The sequence below is a fragment of the Megachile rotundata genome, chromosome 11, assembly GCF_050947335.1.
Source record: "Megachile rotundata isolate GNS110a chromosome 11, iyMegRotu1, whole genome shotgun sequence".
NCBI lineage: Eukaryota > Metazoa > Arthropoda > Insecta > Hymenoptera > Megachilidae > Megachile > Megachile rotundata.
In genome coordinates, this window is record NC_134993.1 from 12979844 (window position 1) to 13007209 (window position 27366).

Sequence of the window (27366 nt, forward strand, 5' to 3'; positions counted from 1 at the left end):
TGTCTCAGATCATCTCACATTAAATCTCCAATGTCTCAGATCATGTCACAGTAGACTTCCAGTAGCTCAGATCATATCACACAAGATATCCAGTGTACAGAGTACATTATGTAGACACACTAACCGCTTGATTAATTATGCTAAGCCCTTCAAGCAAAGTTTCTCCCAGTCGATCCCTAGCTGCCAAGCAGTCCTCAAAATCTGTATGATCCTTCGGATAATGGTCTAATAGTCCTAAAAAACATAAATAACCAATAAGTTCCATGGAAACAAAGGTACTTAAAGAGACAAAATAACGTACTATCGATAATACTGTTGTAGTGCAACAATCGTTGCAACGGCTTTAAAAGGAATGAAGTTAAAGGTAGATAACAATGTTTCTGCGCCTCGAAATCGCGGCAGAGTTGATCGAAGCGTCTCGACGTCCTCGTATAATATTCCATCTTCTCGAGTACGGGTATTAGGTTCTCCAGATATTGATCGTAAAGCGGCAGCACGTTCAACAAGGTGTTGTAGAGAAAATCGCCGATGTTGTGCCGCGCATTACTCTCCCAGCGTTCCAATCTGGCCTCCATTTCTTGGAGGCACGGCCCATGGACGTCCGCTAAAAGCTCGATCAGCGAAACTACCGCTTCACCCTCTAATTCCGTCTCTCGAGATACCTCTTCTCTGAACCACTGCGGAAGAAATATGCGTGAAGCTGATAATTATGCAAATGTTTTATTTATTTTTTACGTACCACGTTTATGACGTCGAGGTCCTTCTTGTAGGTGCGTTCGGTCATCAACAGCTCCTTCGCTATGTAGTACGCTTTGTCGGTCGGCCATCGCTTTACAAACAATGCAAAATTAGTCTTAATGTATAGACGTACAAATTCTTTTTTTAAAATGGTATAAGTAGAAGTGTGACAAATTGAAATTTCAATGACAGTTTCTGAGATATATTTTCTAACCTAAAAAGGGATTAACATGACAGAGGACCAATGCCCAATTCAAAATGGGGAGTGCGCATGCGCACAGTTTATGGCGGTCGAAAAAGAATAGTTTAAACCTGCATATTCACTTGTAATTTATTTGTAATAAATATTTTGTCATATCTGTAACACATTCATCTGTAATTTCTTGTGATATATAATTTTTCATTTACAATGACGTAAAATTGATAAAAATACCTAAAAAGACAATAGTATATACAGGAAATTTATTATAAATATATTCCAAATTATTAAAGAATGAAAGTAGATTTGCTCGATTTAAATTTCCCGCTCGTTTGTACGACCAGTTTAAAGGGGCAGTGTTTTCGAGAGATCAAAGGTGCCGACAGAGAGTGTCGCCTCTTTGACTAAGAGAAGTAATCACGTATTTATTATGTAAGAATTTATAGTACATAAATAATTAATAATAAATTTCTTTGTATTTCTCTGTTATATTTAGTTTGTAGCAATTACTCAATTTTCCTCTTACTACTTGTGGGTCTTCCACGAAAATAAAACTGCTTACTATTACTGTCAGACTAAACTGAGATATCGAATTCACTGAAAAATAATTTTTCTAAGAATTATATTAAGGTCAGAGGAAAAATTAGAATTCTCGTTATTCCAATAACACTGTTATCTTGTTTGTGACGCCATGTTTTGAAAACATGAGCTATTAACAGCCACAAAGAATTCAAGGGCGATCAGAAAATTATTTTAATTATTAACTTACGTAATAAAATTAGTAAATTATCTTGTAACCTTTTGAACGATTTAATGTGAATTTGATGATTTACCTCCTGGTATTTTAAAGAAATAAAATGGCGTACCTTAGTCTTTCGGACTTCCGGATCCTCCACCTCCCCGTTTCTCACATTTTTCACCGGGCTTAAGTCCGGAGTGTTAACCATACTCGTGTTGCTGGTCTCCAACACACCGTTCGTGCGTTTCTCCGGTGATTTATCGTTGGCGAACATGGAATTATTGTTCTCCTGTTTCTTCGTTCCCTGCTTATCTGTCTCGGTATCTGTAAACGAAGACAAATAAGAGAAGGAATTCTCCGAAAAGGCGGGAATGGAAAACCACAAAGAGTAAAAAACATGACGCGTCAACTGACGATATAACAGATGCTGAAGAAAGTATAAGTTCGAATCGCATGCTACGGTGCATCGAAACGTCAGCCCCTTTTGCTTCGCTGACTGTTTCCTTCATAACGACGGAATCGAGAAAAGAAAAGAACAAGAGAGCTAGGATGTTGGATCATTTCAAAACAGAATCGTGCAGGATCTAAACGTGCGACGATGTTTAATCTTGAGTGACGCTTGGATTCATGGACCAATTTTTTTGCTGAAGGTTAGGTAACGAATTCTTGAAATACTCGTCCTCCAGAAAATCAGGTACGTAGGTCCATTTCTAATCACGCAAGTCACTAAAATCAATAAAATCGACATTGTTTATTGCTTCCTTTATTCATCCAAGTTCCAAGTAACAAGGTTAGCTCATGTGTGTGTCACGAGTGCGTCACGAATGCGTCACGAATGCGTCACGTCACTCAAGGGTGCGTCACGAGTGCGTCACGCCGCTGAAGGGTGCGTCATGAGTACGTCACGTCACATAGGGGTGCGTCACGTCACTCAAGGGTGCGTCACGAGTGCGTCACGTCACTCAAGGATGCATCACGAGTGCGTCACGTCACTTAGGGGCGCGTCACGAATGCGTCACGTCACTCGAGGGTGCGTCACGAGTGCGTCACGCCGCTAAAGGGTGCGCCACGTCACTCAAGGGTGCGTCATGAATGCGTCGCATCGCTCAAGGGTGCGTCATGAGTGCGTCACAACACTCAAGTGTGCGTCACGAGTGCGTCACGCCGCTAAAGGGTGCGCCACGTCACTCAAGGGTGCGTCATGAGTGCGTCACGTCACGTAGGGGTGCGCCACGTCACTCAAGGGTGCGTCATGAGTGCGTCACGTCACTTAAGGGTGCGTCACGTCACTCAACGCTGCGTCACGAGTGCGTCCCGACTCTGAAGGGTGCGTCACGTGTGCGTCACCGGTGTATCATATGTGCGTTCCACTCCGGAATAAATGTCTTCTCGTCCAAAAATTGTACGCCTTCGAATTCTCTCCAGAAGCCAAGTATCTCAAGAACATCCTTTAATTACCAAACCTGCGAAAGAATCTGGTCCAAAGACTACGAGACGTGCATCTCGGAAACATGCTGAAACCTATATCGTGCAGCTAAGAAGCAAATAAAGATATCGAGGAGAAGCGTAGTTCGAGAAATGTCCAAGCCATTAAGTACTGTTCTCTTGGGCAAAACGAACGAAGCATACGAATCAAGTTGCGACGAAAGAGAACAAAGGGGTGCAACTATCGAACAAGTGAACGAATCGTCGAACCGCAAAGAATAGTAAACATTGACAGTAAAGATAGGCACTGTTAGGGATTACTCACACATGGTATCGTCATCCGGTCGACCAACAAATCCGGGAGTGCGATAAAAAGATACGGTAATGAAGAACGGAAAGAGGAGCGGGAAATAATATCTCTAAGGGCGAAACCCTCTGCGCTCCGATTACTACGAAATTATCTACAGAATGCTAGTTTAGAAGATAATTGTGCGTAGAGCGCAGGGGGTTGAAAATAGAGTACTAGAGAGGAGAAAATAACTGAGAGAACGTAAACGCGAAAGTAAGAGGGGTCGAAGAAACGAAAGACCCAAAACGAAGAAGACCTCTGAACGATCTGACTTTGTATATAATTTATTATTATCATAATTAATGTATCAATAATCAATGTACAATAGATTTCCTACGGTTTGGAATGCAACCCCTTCCCTCGAACGCTGTGATTCCCCTTTGTACCCCCCTCCCCTTTTATAACCTACCTACGCCATTTTCTTCAACCGTCGAACTATCGAGAAAAAGATTCTCGAAGGGAAATCACCGCGCATTGTCGGATCGTATGTATATGTATATATGTATACGCGTGTGTGTATATATGTATATATATATACGTATAAAGAGAGAGAGAAAGGGAGAAAGTTAACGAGTACGGTACGTCGATAAACGATCGCGACGAAGGTAGATAAATTACAAAATTGGAGGAGCGCCGACACGACGGACACGCGTTTTCGAAGCAACCCTTTCTCGATTTCTTTCAACCCTTCCCGCCCATTTCTCCCTAAGAACATTTCACTCCAAATAATTTTGCTCTTCATTTCAACCCTACTGCGATCAATTTTATTCTCATTTTATATCAGACTTGCGTCCCTATTTTGTGAAATGCTTGAAATTTTGCAAAGGGGAAAAATCGTGACGGGAAGGGTTGACGGTCAAAAAAAAGGAAGCGAAACGAAACGAAGCGCGACGAGTCTGTCCGTTGAGCGACGCGTATAAAAAGTTTATAAAATCCGATTGAACGTTCCGTGGAAGACATCCGTCTCTTCATGGAAATCAAGAGGACACCAGAACTGGAACGCGACCGTTAAGTCTTATTTTTGTGATCGTGCGAAAATTTGGCACCACGAGCGTGCAAAGAGTATCGTGATACTTCGATCGCAGTGTCGTTTACGGACAACGAAAGAGAACGCGAACGATAGTTTTTCACGATCGTGAACGAATTCGGGGGCAGTAGGGTCCACAGAACGAACGGTTTAGCGAGGTTTTTACGGTTAACCCCTTGCCTCGATTTTTTTGCCGCGAAAGTTCTCTTTTTGCGTTAGCCGGTGGAACGATCGGAGGCGATATTGGGCGTACTTGCGATTTTACTTCATGATAGTAACATTTGATACTAGTTTTATTAGTAGTTTTTAAAGCTTGCAGAAATTATGCAATCTAGAGTCACATCGAGGTGTTCCTTTAGAGAAATTCGCAATTTAAAATAGAGTTTCAAATATGTTTAATTTAATATTTTAATTCAAGTTAAAGGTATTAACCCTTTACAGTCGAAGGTGACTTTCAGCTTCATCATAGCTGAGGTGCGTCACATGTGCGTCATGAATGTATATCAAATATGTCGTGAGTGCGTCACGAATGCGTCATGAATGCATCACGAGTGTATTCTCAATGCGTCACGAATGTACTCCAAATTGCGTCACGAGTGCGTCACGAATGCGCCATGAACGCATAGTTGGTGCGTCATGAGTGCGTCACGTCAATATTGGGTGCGTCACGTCAATATTGGGTGCGTCGCGTCGATGGTAGGTGCGTCGCGTCAATGATGGGTGCGTCACGAGCGCGTCACATCCATGATAGATGCGTCATGAGTGCGTCATGTCCATCGTGGGTGCGTCATGAGTGCGTCGCATCAATAATAGGTGCGTCGTGAGTGCGTCATATCGATGATAGATGCGTCATGAGTGCGTCACGTCAATGATGGGTGCGTCATGTGAATATTGGGTGCGTCACGTCAATGATAGGTGCGTCATGAGTGCGTCACGTCAATGATGGGTGCGTCATGGGTGCGTCACGCCGATGATAGGTGCGTCGTGAGTGCGTCACGTCAATGATGGGTGCGTCAAGAGTGCGTCGCGCCAGTGGTGGGTGCGTCACGAGTGCGTCGCGTTAATGATGACTGCGTCACGAGTGCGTCGCGTCAATGATGAATGCGTCACAAGTGCGTCGCGTCAATGATGGGTGCGTCACGAGTGCGTCGCGTCAGTGGTGGGTGCGACAGTAGTGCGTCGCGTCAATATTGGGTGCGTCATGTCAATGATGTGTGCGTCATGAGTGCATCGTGATACCTCGTGTGCGTCATCAGTGCGTCACCAATGCAACTTATGTGCGTCATGTATGCGACACGAGTGTGTCACGTGTGCGTCACGTAAAATGCAAATATTAATTAACCATACATGTCACATTCACTTATCAAAAATATAAAAATTATAAATTTAGCCTCGATTCAAATCATTTTAAATTGCGTGTTCCTCGATTTCTGAATGCAGCAATTAAACATTGCCTCAGCAATTAAAAATTCCCTCAGGTCTTCGACCTAGAAATCCTCTAAATTGTACGCTCGTCACCGCCTCGGATCGCTGAAGGCACGAGGGGTTAAACGCGCGAGAAAGGAACAACGAACACCTGGAAGAAGGCCACGAAAGAGAACGAGAAAAGTTCGAACAAGTGGGGAACAGGGAACGAAGATAGAGAACGTATACACGTAGAGTACATGGTGTGCGGTAAACACGCATACGTGGCAGAGAACGTGTGGTGCATATCGTGTATCCGTGTGTAGTATCCCGCGGGACAGTGTGATACGGTTGCACATCGTGACAAGCGAGACGGATCGTAATCAAGTGTAGAATCGTGTGAAGGGATTTCGCTACGTAATGGTTCACAAGGTTCCTACGTAGAGAACCACGTCGAGCGCGAGCGTGTGCACGCGGTAGGAGAGAGTCGAGTACCACACTGCAACTAGAGATGTGAGTTTAGTTTGATCGCGTCTCGACGCGTTGCGATACCGTCGTTCAACCCCGCGAAGCCTAAGACCGGAAGCGCGTCGACGTCTCGCAACAAAAATTCACATCTCCGCGCACGATACCAGGGGGGGATCGAAAACGGGGGAAACTATCGGAAAGTGACGAAGTCGATGCAACTTACAGGGACTTAGAGAACTCTACCGGGGTTCGATGGTACCGTAGTGAAACGGAGGGAAGACTGTATGTACAGTATGAGGAATATTCGCGTTTGGGACAAACGCCAACTACCGTTCTATTGTCTATAGGTGCAGTGCAAGCGTGAGAGGCGTCGTGGTGAACACGGTGATAAACGAACGTTCTAATCAGGTGGGTGAAAAGATGGACAAGGGGTGGGTGACTAAAAGAGAGAAGAAAATATTCGGCCGCGAGACGACGGCACGCGACTGAACGCGACGGGAAACGATCCTCTCCACGGAAATTTTTACTCTTTATAGCGGATTCGTATTTCATTAAATTTATTCAGAGGCTACTAGAGTCAAAATTTAGATATGGGGTGTGGAGTTTATGTTTTGGAAATCTAGGGATAATAGGGAGTTACGGATTCGGAGATCTAGGGATATTTGGCTGTTGTGGATTTGCAGATCTAGGGATATTGGGGAGTTGCGGATTTCGAGATCTAGGGATATTTGGCTGTTGTGGATTTGCAGATCTAGGGATATTGAGGAGTTATGGATTTCGAGATCTAGGGATATTGAGGAGTTATGGATTTGGAGATCTAGGGATATTGAGGAGTTATGGATTTCGAGATCTAGGGATTTTGTGGAGTTATGGATTCGGAGATCTAGAGATATTAAAATTTAGAGACGAGGAATACTAACATTTGGGATCAAGTAACACTGGAATCTAGGGATATTAGAAATCCATGAATTTGAAGATCCAGGGATATTGGTTCGCCCTAAACTTAGAAATCTAGGGATTCTATGTCTTAGGATTATTCTAAGCCATCAAGCTTATAAATCTAGGGATTTTTGAACTTAGGATCTGGTAATTAGAAATCTAGGGATTTTTGTAAATAAGATCTGGTACTTAGAAATCTAGGGATTTTTGTAAATAAGATCTGGTACATAGAAATCTACAGATTTTCTGGTCTTAGGATTTTGCAACTAAAAATCTAGGGATTTTAGGAATTAGGATCTGTCAATTAAAAATCTAGGGATTTTCAAACTTAGGATCTGGTAATTTAGAAAATTATAGTTCTAAGCACCTTCATGCGGAAATTTAGAAATCTTGAGTCGTTAATTTAAAATTTCCGAAATTTGAAAATTTAAAAGCTTGAAGCTTTAAAAATCCAAAAATCAATACCGTCAAATGATCTCATCTATTTTGGCGCGAAAACGCAATTACGAATCGGCCCTAACTCGAGCAAAAATATCCGTGAACATCGTTTCGCCGTCACCGTGATCCTAATTGATCCAGCCGATCAGAAAGCCGCGAAGATGTCAGCAGTTCGAAGACGAGGACGCGCAACCCGCGTCCGTGCTCTTCTCCACGCGACATTGTCGTGGATAAAATATCGACGCGTTGTTTTGTCACGGGATTGTCGCAAAACGCGAAGCAGCAAAGATGGAAGAGCGAAGAGGGCATACGTCTTCTCCGGTCGATACACGCGTCACTCCGGTTTGGCCGAGTGTCGTGCGCGATAACGAAGGCCCCGATAGTCTCTCGGAGCTGTAGCGTGGTACTTCTTTATTTGTTTCTTTGGCCCGCGTTGTTCTCAACGTGGGTATGCCGGTATGAATCGATTGGTGAGGGTGCGTGGCGTTGCGTGAACCATTACGTTACGAATCTGTGCCACGCGAAGTGGCACGTGCCAAGCTGGCGAGTTCACGTAGCCGTTCGCGTAGCTCCAACGATTGTTCGGATCACCACCTGTCGAGAAGCACACGTACAGTTGGTATGACGACGTCGATCACGCGTTTCATCCGCTTCCCTTCGGAACAGCCAAAAATCCAAAATAGTACGCTTTACGGGGTAGTCTTTCGAAGCGACATTCAAATATCCCGCCAAATTTTTCCCGCGCAAACTAAGATTCATTGATTTTATAAGGGTTTCGACTGCTATTGTCCCACGCAAACTAAGAGTTTACTGTACACTATTAAATGTACAGGAACTGAGCAAAGTTTTTCTTGTTAATTTCGTTATTGAAACTTCATTTAAGTTTCCCGCGAAATTTTTCCCGCGCAAATTTGAATACTTTAAATGAGAGCGAAGCTTCCACAGTACACAAGACTGCTTATTGATTGAACGTGCAAGATTCACATCATACAGAGCGAAGTTTTTCGTGTTCCATCTTAATTTCGTTATTGAAGCGATATTCAAATTTCCCGCCAAATATTTCCCGCGCAAATTTGAATGCTTTAAATAAGAGTGAAACTTTCACAGTACACGAGACTGCTTATTGATTGAACGTCCATGATTTACATCACATAGAGCGAATTTTTTCTTGTTTAATTTTAATTTCGTTAGTGAAGCGACTTTCAAATTTCCTGCCAAATTTTTCCCGCGCAAATTTGAATGCCTTAAATAAGAGTGAAGCTTTCACGGTATACGAGACTGTCTAGTAATTGAACGTTCAGGGTTTACCAAGTAAATTTTTCCTTGCTTCGTTTTAATTTCGATATTGAAGCGACATTCAAATTTCCCGCGCAAACTAAGAGTAAAGTTCACAACACGATACTGGCTATTGAACGTCCAGTGTTTATATGATACAGACCTAATTTTTTCTTATTCTTAACCCCGTTTGAACCCCTTGTCCCACAATTTGACTATAGTTCACATATATCAAATCAGATTCATATTTTCACTGTAATTTCCATTTCTGCATGTTGAATATCCAATTTTTACAACACACAGAGTTAATTTTTCTTTTTTCTGATCCCCGTTTGTACTCCTTGTTCTACAATTTGACCTCAGTTCACTTATATCAAATCAGATTCATATTTTCACCGTAATTTTCAACTCTACCTATTGAATGTCCAGTTTTCACGTCACACAGAGTTAATTTTTCCTTATTCTTATCCCCATTTGAACCTTGTCCTACAATTTGACTACAGTTCACATATATCAAATCAGATTCACATTTTCATTGCAATTTTCAATTCTAATTATAATTAAGGGTTACCGAAGGAATCTTAACATCTTAAACCTTATTTGCCTTATCTTTTTAGCTGTGAACTGTAGAAAATTGTTATCTCTCCGAAGTACCACACCGTAAAAACGCATAAAAGTGTCGCAAGGTGCATCGAACGCCGTGCCGTACGCGACAAAATGTAATAAAAAAGAAAGTTCGCGCTGCAACCGGGAGCTCGCATAACCGTACAAGTTATCTGCACGCGTTTTACGTCTAATACCTTGATCCCTATTGCAGGTATCGCGACCCTTGCATTACTATCCTTACGTCTATAATTAAATATAAATATATATTATATGTATATATAATATATATAAGTGGTAACACGCGTGTCGCGTGCAAACGCGTGCGGATGGCGCACAACCTCGCACGCGACACGCGTTCATATCGTAACGAATCAAGCGTCAGTCATTTTGCTAACGATGCGAACCGATCAACATCATTATCAGCCTCGCTCTCGAGCTCGAGGTTTTCGCAAAACAGTCTGTTTCTCGTTGAACGAGGGGAAACTGGCCGGTGTTTGCCTCGTCTCGTACTTTCTTGGTGACTCCGCCTCGACGGCGGACCGGAGTTGGCTCGGTTTCGAACGGGCCCGAGAGCCGTTTGGAACTAGGATCCGAAAACTTCGAGCGCAATATCTCGAGGCTGTACGCGTTGCGTAGTCGAGCAACACGCACGCGTGCGAAACGACGACAACGAAGAAGAAAACCAAGGAAAGAACAGAAAACCGATGAAAATGGAGGGGGTGAGACGATGATGACACAGACAGAAACCAAGAATACAAAAAGAACAGTGCTCGAGGAAACGCGTGCGTGTGTAGACGATGGCAGGACAGGACTGACAATGCACAAATGCAAGACGAGGACAAGAAACCGATACAGGAACTCGTAGATAGATCGAGGATACGACGACATCCACTCGTAATTCGTGATCCACGATCACGCGTTTCGAATCAATTCTCGTCGTCGATCTATCGGAATGAAATGACTCGTCGGTGAAAAACCTCGCCATCGGTGATCGGTACTCGCCAGTCGCCCTCTAATTTCATATACTCTTTCCTATTATAACTTTCGATACGTAGTTTAGTTTTTTCGTATAATCTTCACTGCGCTCTACGGATGTAACCTCGTAATCAATTAAGTGTATAATAGCGTAACAATGACTAATGGAGTGGGGGCGATTAATGGGTCACGGTGGTGATTAACGATTATTTTTCAACGATTACGCGATCAACGATCGTCCGTGAGGACACGGACTGTCTCGCTTCCGAGACGCGTCGCGCTACACACTCGGACGCAACTTCCTTTTCTGTGCGTTTAATTCATTTCCAACTTTTATCCATAATATTCAGTCGCACTTTGCATCTTTATATTAGCATCTGTCACTTACAAAATTCAATTTTATTAAACTTGATAAGAATACCTTATTGTGGGGTATTTGAACAAGATGGCCGTAAAAAACAAGATGGCCGACAAGTGCTGTACTAGTAAAAGCTTCATTTTTACGACCACGAGCCCATATGAAGTTTTTACAAGTAGACTTCATTGCAGAAAGATATTTTACAACATTGTTCACATGTCTTTTACATGTTTCACAAGTTTAATAAAGTCAGCTAAAATTATTTGAATGAATTTTAAGGTTTGAAAGTTTGAGGTGGACGCTAACATAAACAAGATGGCCGACAAGTGCTGTACTAGTAAAAGCTTCATTTTTACGACCACGAGCCCATATGAAGTTTTTACAAGTAGACTTTATTGCAGAAAGATATTTTACAGCAATGTTCACATGTCTTTTACATGTTTCACAAGTTTAATAAAGTCAGCTAAAAGTATTTAAATGAATTTTAAAGTTTGAAAGTTTGAGGTGGACGCTAATATAAACAAGATGGCCGACAAGTGCGACACTTGGAACTTTGGAACGTTTCAAAATTTGCAAACCCTTAATCCTTAGATTTCCTAATCCTAAGGTCTCAAATTTTAACATCCTTAACTCCCTACATTTCTCAAATCCCTAACTCCCCAAGATTCTCATCTAATTTTTAACTTCCACATCTCTGAACCACACATCTTACATCAAAATTGAAAATTCTAAATTGCGTGTCGAAGGAAACATTTGCATCCGAGTGTGATCTCGCGTTTTATCGCGGCTTCCGTCGTCGAAACGAGCCTTCGACTTGACCGTTTCTCCGCGTGGAAGACGAGTGAATTAGCCACGAAACTCGAATTTCTCCTGAGAGTCTCTAAATAACGAGCGAATTATTCAGCGATCAATCAGGCAGCGCAGGGAAAGGGTTAAGTCTCTGACCATCTTAAATATTCAATTACGTGGGGAGAGTTAACCCTCAAAATACACCGACACCCAACTTCGAATGAACCGTATATGAACAAGAAACTAATTAAAATTCGATATGACCCTTCAGACGAAACCTTTTCGTAAAAAAACACCCAGTGAACTGTGTCGGTTTAATGAAAGTTTGAGGGTTGATGGTCAGGAATCTCGTTTCGGACGATCGAAACGCGACGAGAACGAAAAGTTCGATTCTTTCTATCCCCTTTCGACAAGCGTTTACGAGTACACTAGCCTTGCCTCCGTCAACGATTCACTCGCAGCTACCAGCGTCTTACGAATGTAAATTATTGCTCTGGATCGACACCTCGGAACGGAAAAACGGAAAGTATTTTACAGTTAAAATCGCGCAGGAGGTTTTCAAACGCGACAGAATTATTTTTAATCGAACCCCTTACGCTTCGACCAACGACGCGCTTAACGCTTTAACCCAACCCGACCCTCGGGTCTTTTATTTACCCTCTTTTCTCGTAACCCGTTAAGGTCGATCGACAAATTTAGCCCCGATCGATCCCGCGTATCCCACGTCCGAGTCGTTGGACGCAAGGCACAAAAACGTTCGTTACTCGCTGACAGTTTCTCGACCGATCGCGATTTCTTGCTTTCGCGTCATCGTGACGTCCTTCGCCGCGAATAAATTCTCTTTCACGCGGATAAAAGGCCCTGACGACTCGCGTCGAGGCCTTTTCAAGGTAAAATTCGTATTTTTAAAACGAGCGTCTGCATTTACTTTCATCGATCGACGAAACTTTATAATTGACTTTACTACACTGCTCGATCGAGACCAAGGTCCGACCTCGAGGAAGACGTTCTACTACGATATTTTCGCGATCAACGAGAAACCCGGAAAATAAAGCACGATCGAACCCAATACGCTGTCGATTTACCGACAATTCACCACAATATAATTTTAGCACTTCGTGTTTGAAGTTATCCCAATTATTAATCTGTACAATTATATGTAGATATAGTATACAATTATATATAGATTATATATATAATTATACAGGCTTCTACATATAATTATAAATAGATTAACAACAGTTTAGATCATTACAGATTACGAATTATATTTATTTTTGACCAGATCGTTAAACAGTCAGTGCGCATGAGCTGTGAATCTGACGACCGCGCATGCGCAGTGAATCTAACAACTGCGCATGCGTAGTGACTCTGATGACCACGCATGCGCCATGAATCTAACAGCTGCGCATGCGCAGTGAATCTAGCAACCACGCATGCGTCATGAATCTGACAACTGCGCATGCGCTGTGAGTCTAGCGATCGCGCATGCGTCATGAATCTGACTGCTGCGCACGCGCAGTGAATCTGACAACCGCGAATGTGTCATGAATCTAACAGCTGCGCACGCGTTATGAATTTGGCGGCAGCGCATCAGAGATCAACCCGTGAAAAGTAAAAGTAAGAAGAACGAGATCCGAAGAGGAGGAGCGCTGCGGATGGATCGTGATCTTTAAACGACGAACGTTTCGTTAAACCTACCGTGATATATTCCGCGCCGCGCGTTCCGTTTCGACCGCCACTCGCACCATGATTCGCAATTCCTCGCGAGCGTATTGAACGAAAGTACGCGATAATCGTGTTTAATTAAGTACCTACGTTTTGAGCAACTTGTCTTCCGTCCTAGAACACGAACTAAACTATGACCAAATAATACGACCGATTCTCAAACCGACGATTGCTCGTCTTCTGTCTTGCTCGCTCGTTTCCAACAATGATTGTCGTTCTCCTTAAAATCCGAGCGGCATCCTTGATTCTCCCTTCCTCTCCTCGGAGGATGCTCGTTAAACCTCGCTACGATCCTATCGATCCCGACGCGTCTCGTGCGCGTCGATCGTTATCGCTATCCTATCGCGTATCCCTAGACTAGTTAGGGGCGTAACAGTCGTCTCGTTCTTCGCTTGCTTAGACTCGGTGCGCGCGGCATCGACTGCCCGAACGCGGCAATCGATTCGATTATCCTAAAACGAGTAACGAACGCGCTAATCGTTTGGAGCGATTAATTTTTGATATTCCCTCTCTCCCGATCGATATCACGCGTCCCGGTCCGTTCTCCTGGAGATCGAACGACGCGACGCGACGTCGGAGTCTCGTCAACGCTGCTTTTGTCGTCGGTTCTGATTCTCTTTGGCCTCCGAGTACTCGTCGTCCTCGTCGTCGTCGTCGACGTCGGGACTTGGACGCTCTGCGAGCAGAGGCGAGGGCACGGTGGCCACGTCGAAGCTGGAATCGGTGCTCGAGACGATCTGACCGTCCTTCACTTCGAGATCGAGCATCGCCCGATGGCGCTTCTTCAGATTCTCCCTTCTCCGTCGATGGACAGTCGTCTGTCCACGAACCGGCGTGTGGACGGGACTGTCCATGCTCGAGGAGGTGTCGCCCTCGCTCTGCGGGCTTCTGCTCGAGGAGTAAGGCATCGTTTTCGTTCGTACCTGCGTTCTGATCTGCATCGGAGGGCTGGAGGTGGTGGATTCGCCGCTGAGACTGGTGGTCGAGTAATACGGCGTCGACTTTGCTCGTATAGGGACGATCACCGGTCGCTCGGTGGACCTGGTCTCGTATCTGCCTACCTCCGTCGGTTCTGAAAACCCTCTTTCAAATTTACTACTCGATCTAGGTTTCTCCTTCTCGACCGCCGTCTCTCGTTCCTCTTCGAACGACCAGTCGTCATCTCCGGCCGCGCGAGAGGACAGCGCCAGGTCCGCGTACTTCTCGTGCATGTCCTCGGAGCTGTCCCCTCGCGCCACCTCCATGCGAACCTGGTCGCCGCTGGAGTACTTCATCGCCGGCACGTTATCGTACAGACGGTCCTCGTCCTCGTCCCGGCGCTCTTCCTGCTCGTCGAGCTCCTCCTCCTCCTGTAGGATCGGCAGAGGAGCGTCGCCGTCGTCAGACATCGTTCGGAACTCGTCGTCGATCGCCTCGTCGAACTCGTTCCGCAGGGTGATTCTCGGCGGCGAGACGTCTCCGAAGGAGGACCTCGGAGCGATTCGCTCCGGGTCTCTTCGTCGACGACGCTGCTCGTCGAACTGGCTCTCTATGAACCTCCTCGCCTCGTCCAGCTGCTCGTCCCTGGACGCCTCGAACCGCTCGTCGTCCATCGGACAAACGGGGTACGGCGAACGGGGCGAGTCCGCGGATCCAGGGAGCGCAGGCGGAGGTGTGAGAGGTGGCGAAGTAGGCGGCGGAGGTAACGGAGGCGAGGAGGGAGCCGGAGGAGAGACTTCGGAGGTCTTGCGCTTGTTGTTCGACCTGGTGCTGGTCACGCTTTTGTCAGAGGTGGTGGTGTCGCTCTGGCTCTTGTCCGCGGCGATTGTCGAGTAGTACTGCTGAGGCACCACGGTGGTGCTGCCTGACCAGTCCGAGATAGAGGCGCCCAGCTCCGCCAGCGAGTTGTCGTCGGACTTGGTGCCGGAGTACTGGCAGAACTGGCGCACGGTGTTGTTCGAGCTGGACCACTCGGACATGGACAGGCCCATGGAGGTGTCCTCGCTGTGCGACGAGCCAGTGATGTACGAGTTAGACTTCGGTTTCACGGCTATTTTCACGGTGCCGTCGATGATGGTCGCGGACACGGAGCTCTGGCCGTCCTCCAGGAAGGTGGAGTGCAGGTCGTCGTGAAGCGTTCGGTTCTCGTCGCTGGAATCGCTGTCGCGGTCCATTCTCCCGGGGGTCTCCGTGCTGTCCGTCACCGTCACCTTCACCGCTTCTTCGGGTTTTATCTCCATGTAAAAGGTCTCCACGTGGCTGACCACGGGCGGGTCGAACACCGGCGAGCTAGGAGGCGACGGCCAGTCCTCTGAACTCTGGGTCTGCAGTTTGGATCTGCCGGGTGATTTCGGGGACTTCAAGTCCTCTTCCGGGCCCATGGTCACCACGTCGATGGGGATGTCTGGTAGCTCGGAGGAGGTGCGGCGATCGTCCGAAACGGAGGGGATGGCGGTGCCGGACGGCGGGTCGGAAGACAGGGAAGGCTGGCGGTCGCTGGATATGAGCGACTCGTCGTCCGGACTCGGAGACCTAGAACTAGGCTTCAGTGAATCCTCCAGGTCGCTCTTGTCCTGTTCCGAGGTGGTGGACCTCTCGGATATTCTCGAAAGCGTTCGAGTCAACGCGAACGTGCCGCAGCTGTTCAGGATATCCGGGCCGGTCGGGTAGATGAAACTGCCGGGGAAGTCGGCCAGGTCCTCCTGGAAGCTGTCCTCGTTTTGCCCGTTGCTGTCCTCGGACTGAGACTGAACGGCAGCGCTCTCGTCCTGTGCGGGCCAACCGTCTTCCGTGCTGGAGCTACCGGAGCTCTCCAACGGGAACGGCTTCCACGTCGAGCTGGACTCCGGCTTGCTTCCCAGTCGAGAACCGTTCTCTTCCTCCAGCGAGGAGCCGCGAGCTTCCTTCGCCATCGCGATCTCCCGTCGATCCACTATCGGTTGAATCTGCCCTATGCCCAAAGGACGGGCGATGGAACAGGAACTTGATTCAGGATCTTCACGATCCGGCGTCCAAGTACTTGTTTCCTCGCTCCTCGAGCGCTCGCTGCTCAACCTGAGCTTCTTCTCGATGGACAAACGATTGGGCTCCTCTATCGATTCCTTTCTCCTCGACCCTTCCTCGGGCTCCTCGTCCTCGGGCAGCTCTTCGGCGCCCTCTTCGTCCTCCCTTCTCATCTCCAAGTACTCGGGCGTCAACTCCACCTCCACCAAAGTCTTCTCGTCCATCTTGTCAACGCCGTAGTCCGGCGAACTGAGCTCGCTGTCTATGCCTCTCATGTGCACCTGAGTGTCAAGGGCGTCCAAGGTGTCCTCGCTGGTGTCCGCGGAGTCTAACGGACGATTGTCGTCGCCATCCTGATCCTGTAATCCTTGATCGTCGTCCTGATCGTCGCTGTGCACCGCTTCGTCTTCGTCCTCGTCGTCTTCCTCTTCGTCCTCGTCGCGATCGTCGTCGTCGATGTCGGAACATTCCTCGATAGAAATTTGGATCGGTGACTTGACCATGTCTTGACTCTCATCAAAATCAATCATCCTGGAAGACTGCTCCTCTTCTCGGGTCACGTTCGCGCTGGTTACCGTCACGTCCGGTAAGTCATCTCTCTCCACGGACGTCCTCGCGTCGACCTCTTGCGTTTCCTTCGCGATCGAGAACGTCTCAACGTTCGTCCGCGGAACAGAACCTTCGATGGTTTTCGAGATGCTGAGCAGATCGATCTTCTCTGCTCTGACCGTCTGATCAGGGACTTCCTGCTCGGCGCCGGACTCCACAGAGCTCTGATCGATGAACTTCGTCCTCTCGTCCACCTTCACCGTCTCCAGCATGGTCTTCTGCTGCCTGTCCGTCTCCTGCACGACGTCCCTCTCGTAGGGAATCAAGTCCGCACTCGCGGTGATCTCGTTGCACTCTGTGAGCGGCGACTCCAGGTACTGCGCGGAGGTTTCCGTAACGGATAACGAGTCTGTGAAGATCTCCGGCACTGTGGTGTGATCAGTGCTGTCGGACCTGTGGTTCGGCGACGCTTCCGCTTGTATCGACTGCTTGGCTACGAAACCGACCTCCGGTGGCACCGCACCTTCCTGTTCCCTGCCCTCCTGCTGCTCCTCCGCGTTCTCCGAAACGTCTACGGTGTCGTCCTTGCTGGAGAACGCGTTAGCCGGCGGTAGCCTGTGCACCGCGATCACCGCCGCGTCCAGGGACTTGGCTCTCCTCTGGGCTGTGGGCGACTGCGTCGCTCCTTGTCTCTGCAACGCCCCGATTCCGCTTCCTTCCGACAAACCTAGACGAGCGCGAGCGAACAACACGGGCGTCTGACCCGGTTTCCGCAGAACCACCGGCGACTCCGTCAGCTCCTGCGCCAGGGCGCTCTTCTTGGGGTCCTTCGACTCTTTCGCCTCCTCGGCTTCCTCGCGTTCCCGCGCCAGTCGGATCATTTCCGAAACGTCCGGAGGCTCTTCGACGTCCGTGTCGGCCTTGGCTTCGGTCTTCGAGCGCGTTATCCTAGTTTCTCGTCTGGGCGCGTCCTTGGAGGAAGTCGGTGACCTCGCTTCCGTGGATTTCGTCTCCGCTCTCTTCGAGATGGTCCTCTTTGGTGAGATCTTCTCCACGGAGTCCTTCTTCTCGGTGCTGCCTAGGCTCTTGGAAATGCCCAGCGACTTCGGGCGAGCCTTCTCCGATTTCGCGGCGATCGCGGCGACCTTGATCATGTCGTCGTCCACGGAGGCGGACTTCGCTCGGCCGCTCTTGCTCTCGTCCCTCTCCTCCTTCGTCGGCGTCGAGTACGCCTTCTCCGACAGTCTGCCGACCGACTTCGACCTGCCCTTCTGCACTATGCTCACTTCCGGCGCCACGTCCGTCGAGTCGATTATGATGATCTCCTGCGGCATCTCCCCTAGCTTCAGCTTCAACTTGTCGATCTTGGAGCTGGTGGTGGGCGTGCGAGCCTCCTTGGAGCCAGCCTTCTTCAGGGGCGGCTTGTCGCCCTCCAACGACTTGGACTGCTTCTTGAAGTCCTTCTTCGGCTCCGGCTTCGCCTTCTTCGCCTTCTTCGGCGACACGTCCGGCACGAAGTGCTTGTTCTCTACCTCTGGCGACAGCAACGTATCGATGGGCGCCTTCTCCTCGGCCAGCGACAGCGACTTCGAGCGCAGCGGCTCGCCGTGCGGCCTCGACATGAAGGGCAGGAACTCGGGGACCTTCAGACTGTCCAGCTCTAACACAGGTTTCACAGGCACCTCGTCCAGCGGCAGGTCAGCGACCGGGTCCACGAAGTCGTCGAACCCCGTGTCGATGATCTTCGGACCCGCCATTTTCATCGCCGAGAACTTCGACTCCATCTTCTCCAGAATGCGCTTCGTCTTCTCCGGGATGCTCGGCTTCTCCAGAATCTTTGGCTTCTCAGGAATTTTCGGTTTCTCAGGAAGCTTCGGTTTCTCCTTTACTTCCTTAGGCTCCTCTTTCTCCACGCAACTTTCCATGGTTACCTCTCTAGGCTCCTCCTCGGATTTCACCATAATCGGAATCTCCGGCAGAGGTATCTTTTCGATGCTGTCCTGCTTCTCCAGACTGTCGTCCGGCGTCTGCAGGCTGTCCTTCTCGACCTCGGACTTCGCTTTACGCTCGAGCTTCAGCTTCATTTCCATTCCGACCACGTCCGCAAAGTTCAACGCCTTCGTCTTAGAGTCGAAGGACCGCTGACCGACGACTCCCTTCGACGCGTCCGGCGAGCGTTTCTTCTGCAGCGCGGCCACAATCGTCACGTTCGGGTCGGTGGGCGAGACCTTAGGCGACCGTCTCTCGAACGACGATATGATCGTCACATTCGGTTCTATCGGAGAGAGCTTCGACGGTTTCTTATCCAGACTGGAAGACTTGACGTACCCCCGGTCCTCGATCACGATCTCCGCGGTGGTGGTGTGTTTCTCGAACGAGGCGGACCTCAACGACGGTTTATCCGGCGACGGAGCCTTCGAGCCCTTCGAGGGGCTTCTGTTACTCGGCGAGAAGGCGCAGATCACGTTCTTCGCGTCCGTAGGCGACAACTTGGACGTGGGGCTCAATATACTCTTCGGTTTATCAGATGGACTCAGTATCGACTTGGGCCTTGTCGGCGTGATCGACGCGCTCTTCGGCTTATCCGGCGAGACCTTGTTCCCCGGCTTGTCTATCGACGACAACTTGGACAAATCGAAGCAGGAGATGTCGGTGATCATCTTCAGCGGCAATTTGGGCAGGTCGCGAGTGCTCTTCTTGGAGGTCTTCCCGCTGTCCGACTCGGACTTGTCGTCGGACGCGGTGCCGTTCATCACGTGTCGCTTGTGCAAGGTGTACGGTATGTCCACGTTGGTCTTCTGCATGGCCGCGCTGTCGGAGAACGGGTCCTCGTCTCCGGAGTCGGCGGGCGTCAGATCGATGGACTTCTGATGCATCAGTATGTGTCGCTTGCTGTTGGATCCCAGCCGTTGTCTCGCCGGGTTCGGGTCGCTCTTCGTGCGCTCCACAGGCGTGTGGCCAGGGATGGTGTCGTCGAAGCCTAACACGACGCCTCCCACGATCTTCGGTTCATATTCCGTGAATACCGTCTTCGACTTCAGGTTCTCCATCTCCATAGGCACCCCGATGACCGTGTCCGTCCGTGACTCGATAGACAGCTTCGCCTGGCGTTCTCGCTCCCGCTTCTCCTCGTCCTTCCGCGCCTTCTCCAGGCTCCTCCAGTCGTCCCTCTCCCGAGGCTTCTCCTCGGACTTGCCCCTCTCCGCTCTCTTGCTCTTCCTCGACTCCTTGTACTCGATCCTCTCGATGCTGCTGCGCCTCCACTCGGATATCTCCTGCTCGATGCACTCCAGACTCCTGCCGCTCGACCTCGAGTCGAATCGATCGAGGTACTTCTTCTCGCGAGAGTCGGCTCGGTCCACGTGCCTCCTCTCCGACTTTCGGTCGTGTACTCTGCTGTCCTTCGAGTTGCTACGCTCCAGACCCTTCAGACGTTCGATAGTCACCGGGTCAAAGTCGAAGGTGGGCTTCTCCTGAGAGTCTAGTCTTTCCACGCTCTTCCCACGGTGCTCCTTCACCGTCACTCGCTCGAACGGACTCCGGTTACCGGAGTCGAAGCGCTCGAGGGTGTGCCTTTGGTCGTAGTCGATTACGTTGTTCCTGCTACCGGGGCTCTTTCGTTTCTCTCTTGAGTCTAACCGCTCCACGCTTCGCTCTCTGCGCTCTCTAGATTCTGAATGTCGGTGACTCTTCTCCTTCGGACTTCTGTTCAAGTATTCAGAGCTGCTTCGCAACGCCTGACAGTCTAAGCGTTCCACGCTTTTACCCCGCCACTCGTACGGGTCGTGACGGGACTTCTCCTTAGAGTCCAATCGCTCGTAGCTTCTTTCCCGAACGTCCAGCCTCTCGATACTTCGCCGCAGCTCTCGGATGTCCTTTCGGTCCACGCTGCGGCGACCGTGACCGTCCCACTTGCGGTCGCGCGAATCCAGTCGCTCGATGGACCGACGCTCCCTCGAGTCCGCCTTCTCTGTCTTTTTAACGTAAGTGTCCCTCCCGTGGTCCCTCTCGACGGACTTCCGATCCTTGTCTTGTAACTTGGTTTTGTCGCCGACGGACTTGACGTCGCTCTCGCGATTCGATTTTTTCTCCCTAACCTTATTGTGTCCCCGACCTAGGCTACCTGTCTCCACGTACGCGCGCGTCGTGTGGTCCTCCAAACTCGCTATACTACGTGCCCTAACGGTCCTCGCTCTCTGATCGACGATCGATCGGCCGGTCCCGTCGACCGGGCTCAGATCGTCGTCGATCCGAGACTTTGGACGCATGATACCCTCGTCCCTCAACACCTCGGAATCCACGTGAGTGATTTTGTACTTGGGCTTGAAATTTTTCAGCTCGTTAAGCACGGACATCTTTTGTTTCTGCACTTGCAACACGACCGGGTCTTTCTTCGCGGAATCCTGATGCGGAAGAGGAAGGAATTTACTTTGTTGCTGTTGCGGCTGTTCTACGGAATTGGCGTGTCGCGTCTCGAATTTTCGCTCGATCTGCGTGCTAGATCGTTGTATCCTAGATTCTACGGTCACGTAATCACCGTCTACGGATTTATTGGGACCGGTAACTGCCGAGTACCGATCGATAGACTTTGTCCTGGCATTCTTCAGGTCGACGAGCACGGATTTGAAGTGTTGCTTGTCCGACGACTTGATCGACCTGTGCTTCACGAAGGAATCGGTCTCGGAGTCCATTTGGAACATCTCGTGCTCGATCCCTTCGTCGCTACGGTCCGATATCGGCTCGTTCTCCTCCTCGTCGTCGTCGCGAGGGCTCGAGTACGACTCCGGATACTCAAATTCGTGCTCGCGTTCCAGAAGCTCGTACGAATCGTGCGAGAGATCGTCGTGCGATAGATCTCCCGCCGGGCCAGACTCCTCGTGGCCGGACTCGGTGGAGAGCGACGACGTTCCCGGATAGGAGCTACTGTACACCCTGTCGGGCACCGAGTCGTGATCGAGCGACGGCAATTTCGAACTGGCCGCGCTATACGATCGGTTGCTCTCCTCACCGTACCGCGTCACGGGATTCTCTAGCTCGCCTTGAGAAGGCAAACAGAAAGGTTCGAAGGAATTCGCTTCGCCGGAAGCTTTCTCGTCCTTTGATCGCGCTTTCCCTGAATCCTCGAAGCTAGAAGCGTACAGTTCGCGGCAACTGGCCGATCGCTGCCAGGGATGTCTGGGCATGGGTCGCGGTGGGGGAAATTCGGGAGGACTGCTGTTAGAGGGGCTGATACGACCTGCTGATGAAATCCGTTGCTGGCTGGTAACAAGCATCTGCCGCGGTGCTGGGACCTGGCTGGGTGTGGCCGGGGAATGGACGTCGATGGACGTAAGTGTCCGAAACGACGTAGCTGTGTCTTCGCGACGGTGAATCGTCCCTCCCATCGAGACACTCGTCACAGTCGTCGGAGAATCCAGTGTCATCGAGCCGCATGATAGAGACAGAGCTGGGGTTTCCAGTGCTGAAAGATCCATTCGTTTTTTCAATTTTCTCATCAACGATCTTACTTATTTCTTTCTCTCTCTCACTATCTTCCTCTACTTATACATTTATCTAATTACCTATCTGTATATTATATTCGTGTCTTTCTCGTCCAAAGATCTCCGAGTTTACCACTCGCGGATCTTTGTCACGCTTACACAAGCTGAACTCCGGTTTAGAAGCGTTCTAATTTGTAATACGCCAACTCTACTTGATCTACCATTACGATACTTTGTACGATACTCGGAGAACGGAAAAACAGGGTCAGAGAAAGAAAAAGAAAAAGTAAGTAACGATTGAAAGATGAACAGAAGAGAAGAAAAGTAATGGAAACCATGGAAGAATTGTTCGAAAGGAAAATTGAAATATGAAAAGATAAAAGAGAAGAAAATTAAACGGAGGCGAAGAAAGCGTTTCTCGTGGAGGTTGGTGTCGGTCATGGTACATACCAGGATCGCCGAGGGGCAGGAGGGGGTGGGCAGAGATGCTGGAGCTGCCCATAAGGGAGCTGCTTGGAGTGGCCCCACGATAACCTCCCCCCTCCAAGCCCTGCAATGCCCTACCACTGCTAGTCTGCCGGAACGAATTGGACCTGCGAGCAAGAGAGAGTCAAGTTCAGCATCAGACTTAGGCTACCAAATGCCAAGCCTGTCCAGAACTAACTTATGTGCTTCTTTTTCCTTCGCATCTTACCGTCCCTTCACGGGAGCCTAGTTTGCGCTACTCGACCGTTATCGTTTCAAGGGTATGCTCTCTCTCTCTCTTTTCACGCGCTTATGCCCTCAAAACGATAAATTCTCGAAAACCGTATCTTCCTGGCGAAAGAAAAGCGTGTAAACTTATCTTTTGCCGTGAAGAACATATACACTTTTTATTCCCGGTAAACTATCGCTGCGAACTAGTACACGAATCCGCATGCTCGTTTCACCCATATTCGCTTGTCTAATCGACGCATTACTAACCCGACCGAGAGTTACACAGATCGTGTATTACACCTGTTAACTTATGTACAAGGAGTATAAAGAAAAGTAATCTATGTCTCTATTGTAGAGCAGACTACTGCTATGGACAATCTCGTTGGTAAACTGTCGGGACAGTGAAGTACTTTGCGGTGTATTATCAGGTGTTACAACGACGAGAATTAGTGATCACACTATCAAAAAGAGGGTACATTGATCATTCGGGTTATCGTGCCTGATGGTGAGCCTGACTCCCCGCCACCCCTGTCCGAGCAGGCAACACTGACACACGTAAGTACAAAACGAACAGAGTAAACATTTCATTCTACGGAAGAGCAACGATAAACATGATAAATACCAATTAATGTCCCGGCAAAAGCAAGACCGTGCCACCTCCCGTCTTACCCACGCAAGATCAGTGCGCTTGTTAATTAAAATATACAGTCTCAATGGTGTAAAACCAGCATTAAAAGGGGGGGACAGTACATAACGATATGCATGCACTATCTACGGCAATACTGATATATCCAAGAATATTGTTCTCTTTTGCCAATCATTAAACATCATACCCCGGTAATCGAACCTACCTTTGAAACGTCTGCCTCTTCACGTAATTGTCTCGCACGAACTCGACGATTTGCTTCTGAGTCTTGCCGCTATACCTGTTTGTACCAAAAGACCTCATTAATACAAGGATATTCTGAAGAACATTGAATCTAAACCACGTACCTGAACGACGAGCCGCGGCTGAGGACTCGAGTTTTCTGTCGTACCACTCGTTTCACCACGGAGCAACGGAAGAATCCATGGTTCTCCACGCACTTCTTCCAGAAATTTTTACATTCGTTACGTCCCTCGAAAAAGAACTCCACCGTGTCTTTGTAATAACCCTATAATCATAGAGAAAGTAGATCCCTATTCTATCGCAGTGGTTTCAGCGGAATCTACTCACGTAACCCTCCGGATGAAGTTTGATCAGAAATCGTTTCCTCTTAAAACTGATTTTCCTGATTTTCGCCCAACTGAACGTGTTTATCTTGGTGTAATTTTGAAAGACTACGATCCCCATGTGCGCCACCGCCAAGTTCAGAGGTACATTTTCGTGATCCTTGAATAAAATCATTCTTGTATACACAGAAGAGGGTTTACATTTAGCATACATACTTTTGCTGGATGCATTTTCATTCCGTACAACTCGCAACGACGTGCCGTTTCTAGCAAATTCAAGTCTGCCTCCGCCGGAGATTGACCGCTGTTTAAAAGAAATAGTTCAATGCGTCTTATAGGAATTTTGTTGCAAGTAGAATTATAAGAATATCGTCTTACGCGTGTTTCTTATGATTCTCCATGATGCGACGTTCCAATTCTTGATCTTGATGAGGCACAAATTTGTACGTCGACAAATATGTGTGATCTGGATAATCCTCTAACACGTAATCTCCACATTCGGCTAAACGAATACCGTTTATCGTTCAACAATGTATTCTAGTTGTATTTAAACAAACAAATGTTACCTTGAACAATATAACTGGCCATCAAAGCTGCTGTATTATCATTGCACTGTAATAAACCTTGAGCTAAGTCTCGTTTGATTTGAAGGCAAAATAAATATCTTGTGAACTCCTCCTCCAATTGTGCAGGATCAGGTGTATAAAATTTAACACAAAATCTCAACAGTGGGTCGATCAGTGACAATCCCACTTGTCTACAAACGGGCTTTTCTAAATCTAACCAATACTGCAAGGAAATAATATTCATAAGTATCAATACTCTATCAAAATGCTTTAAGCATTTGTTTCCTCACTTTTGTTCCGTTTGGTTCCTGGTACTCGAGACCAAAATAATCGGCTTCTAAAAGATGTAACTGCTTGCAAACCTGATCAAATAATACTCTGCCCAATGCTTTTGCCTAAAAGTTAAAAACAAAAAAATGATGTTAATCTACTTATTGTTTAATTAAATGCAAAATTTATCTTCTTATGAATTATGTTCATGATGTACAACTTCTACTTATTAAGTAGTCTTTATAACATAAGAGGAAATAGGTTTTAGATGCTTCAAGTAAAGTTTTATGAATAATCAATACATCAATATATGTACTTCGTGCAGCAAGGTATAACCAATTATATGCTCCAATAGTTCATTTAAGAGTGTTATATGCATAGAAAATATATAGTAAATGATTTTTCAATGTACCAAGGATACATTGACAAACAACAATTTATGTCTATACCTTTTAAAGTATTTTCATAGTTTTGTGTATAGTTGCATTGTTTAATACATATGATACTTCTACTAATAATGTTTGATAAATTGTTTATATTTTTGCTAATTATAAATAAATGTTACCTGAACTTGAAACATTGTAATTGTATCATCCAACATTTGCACACGAACAGCAAGCATCTTTCCAGCTTTTCTAGGTGTCGTAGGAGGAGTTCTACTACCTCCATCTACACCTGCCGGAGTCGAATGACTATGAGGCATCTTAGATCCACCGCTGCCTTTCATGCTTATGCTTTCTATATCGTTCATCTTTACTTGACCACCTCTAGTTATTTCCTTATGGGAAATTTAATTTATAATTCTCTATTATGTTGTCATCTGCAACAAAATATTAAACACACCTACATCTACACAATACTCTTTGCATCCCATATTTAGAAAAAGTGGATCAAACAATGTTTCTTTGCTTATAAGGCTACAGTTTGTCACATTCTGAATATGTATCACAAAATATTTTCGTCCCTGAAAAATTTGTTTGAAAATCACGAAAAATTTAACAAGACGAGCACGCATTAAAAATAAATTAATAGCAGGAACCGCACGTAAAATAATTAAATAAGATTCTTTGTTATACCGTACAACGAGAACTCACGTTTGTTTACATCATTCATAATGATATTATATTATATGGAAAGCGTTATTTATCATTAGATGATCCAGTCTTAGAGTATCTGAACGAGAAGAGTCGACGATGTTACGTCAAGACCATGATTATACCGATTACACTACTAATCGAACAGCACTAATGGAATACGTTAAGAGATTGGCTGCGGTCGAAAGGGTTGAAAGTGTTGATTCGTCGATTAACGAACGATCTTGAAATTCGAATACGTAACAGCGTCAAAAAAAATCTCAATTTATCACCCACGTTAGGCGACTAAATTTTTTATAACAAAATACCGACCTAAATACCTCCGATAGATGCGGAGATTACTTTAAAAAAAACATGAAAGATTTGAATGCTCCTGAAAGCATCTTAAGCATCGGAAATGAACGCGAGATCGACAGCAAGGTGGGGCTTAAAACTGCACCTCCCGGATAAAGAAATCAATCAAACTGTATCGCGAAAGAAATACTTGAGAATAATAATTTCTGTTTTTACATACATCTGCCGGCTTAATAAGTACCACTGGCAGCACGCCCCAATATACAGCACCGCAGAGTTCATTGATCACTAAACACTCGTGCACCGGCACTCCCGTTGTACAATCGTTTTCGCGATACTTGCGATGTTAATAAGTCGTTTACCCCACCACTGCTACCGCCGACATAGATTTCACGTATGATCTCTAGATATCCCCGAGCAACGATCGAGGAAGGCTTCGAATTGAACCACATCACACATCTACGGAGCGCTCGTCTCCGCCTTGGCATGAATTATACGAAATGTCAGTGGTTCTCAGCACGCGACGAGCAGTTGAATTATTCATTGATAAAGTACACGTACGGCAATGTCTGGCGACTGTGTAACCACCGAAAGAAGACATTCGATTTTTCTTTTAGATGCCTTCAACGACTCAAGTCCGATAGCCGACTAACTACTGATATTGGTGATGCAGCGCGCGATCAGCGCGATGCACTCCAAGGGCGGAGCCACGCGAAAAGATACAAGCCGCGACATCTACGAGAAAATTCGAGAACTCGAACCGCTC

At 47.4% G+C, this 27366-nt stretch overlaps 1 protein-coding gene across 7 annotated transcripts in view; it reads right to left on the reverse strand.

The window, feature by feature from the left end:
• LOC100883196 (FERM, ARHGEF and pleckstrin domain-containing protein 1) overlaps positions 1 to 27241 on the reverse strand; it is a 30236-nt gene extending 2995 nt beyond the window's left edge. The window contains exons 1-15 of one of the 7 annotated variants that reach the window (XM_076537587.1): positions 26821 to 27230; positions 25778 to 26032; positions 25233 to 25337; positions 24943 to 25165; positions 24755 to 24878; positions 24593 to 24680; positions 24381 to 24536; positions 24158 to 24318; positions 24016 to 24090; positions 22919 to 23061; positions 22225 to 22449; positions 1804 to 2000; positions 740 to 829; positions 302 to 677; positions 125 to 234 (exon numbers count right to left, since the gene is read on the reverse strand). In XM_076537587.1, coding sequence (XP_076393702.1) covers positions 125 to 234; positions 302 to 677; positions 740 to 829; positions 1804 to 2000; positions 22225 to 22449; positions 22919 to 23061; positions 24016 to 24090; positions 24158 to 24318; positions 24381 to 24536; positions 24593 to 24680; positions 24755 to 24878; positions 24943 to 25165; positions 25233 to 25337; positions 25778 to 25963 — 2259 coding nt within the window. In that variant the 5' untranslated portion in view covers positions 25964 to 26032; positions 26821 to 27230. The other 6 variants (XM_076537588.1, XM_076537590.1, XM_076537591.1 and 3 more) reach the window with 6 other exon arrangements.
• Positions 27242 to 27366: the final 125 nt, after the last annotated feature.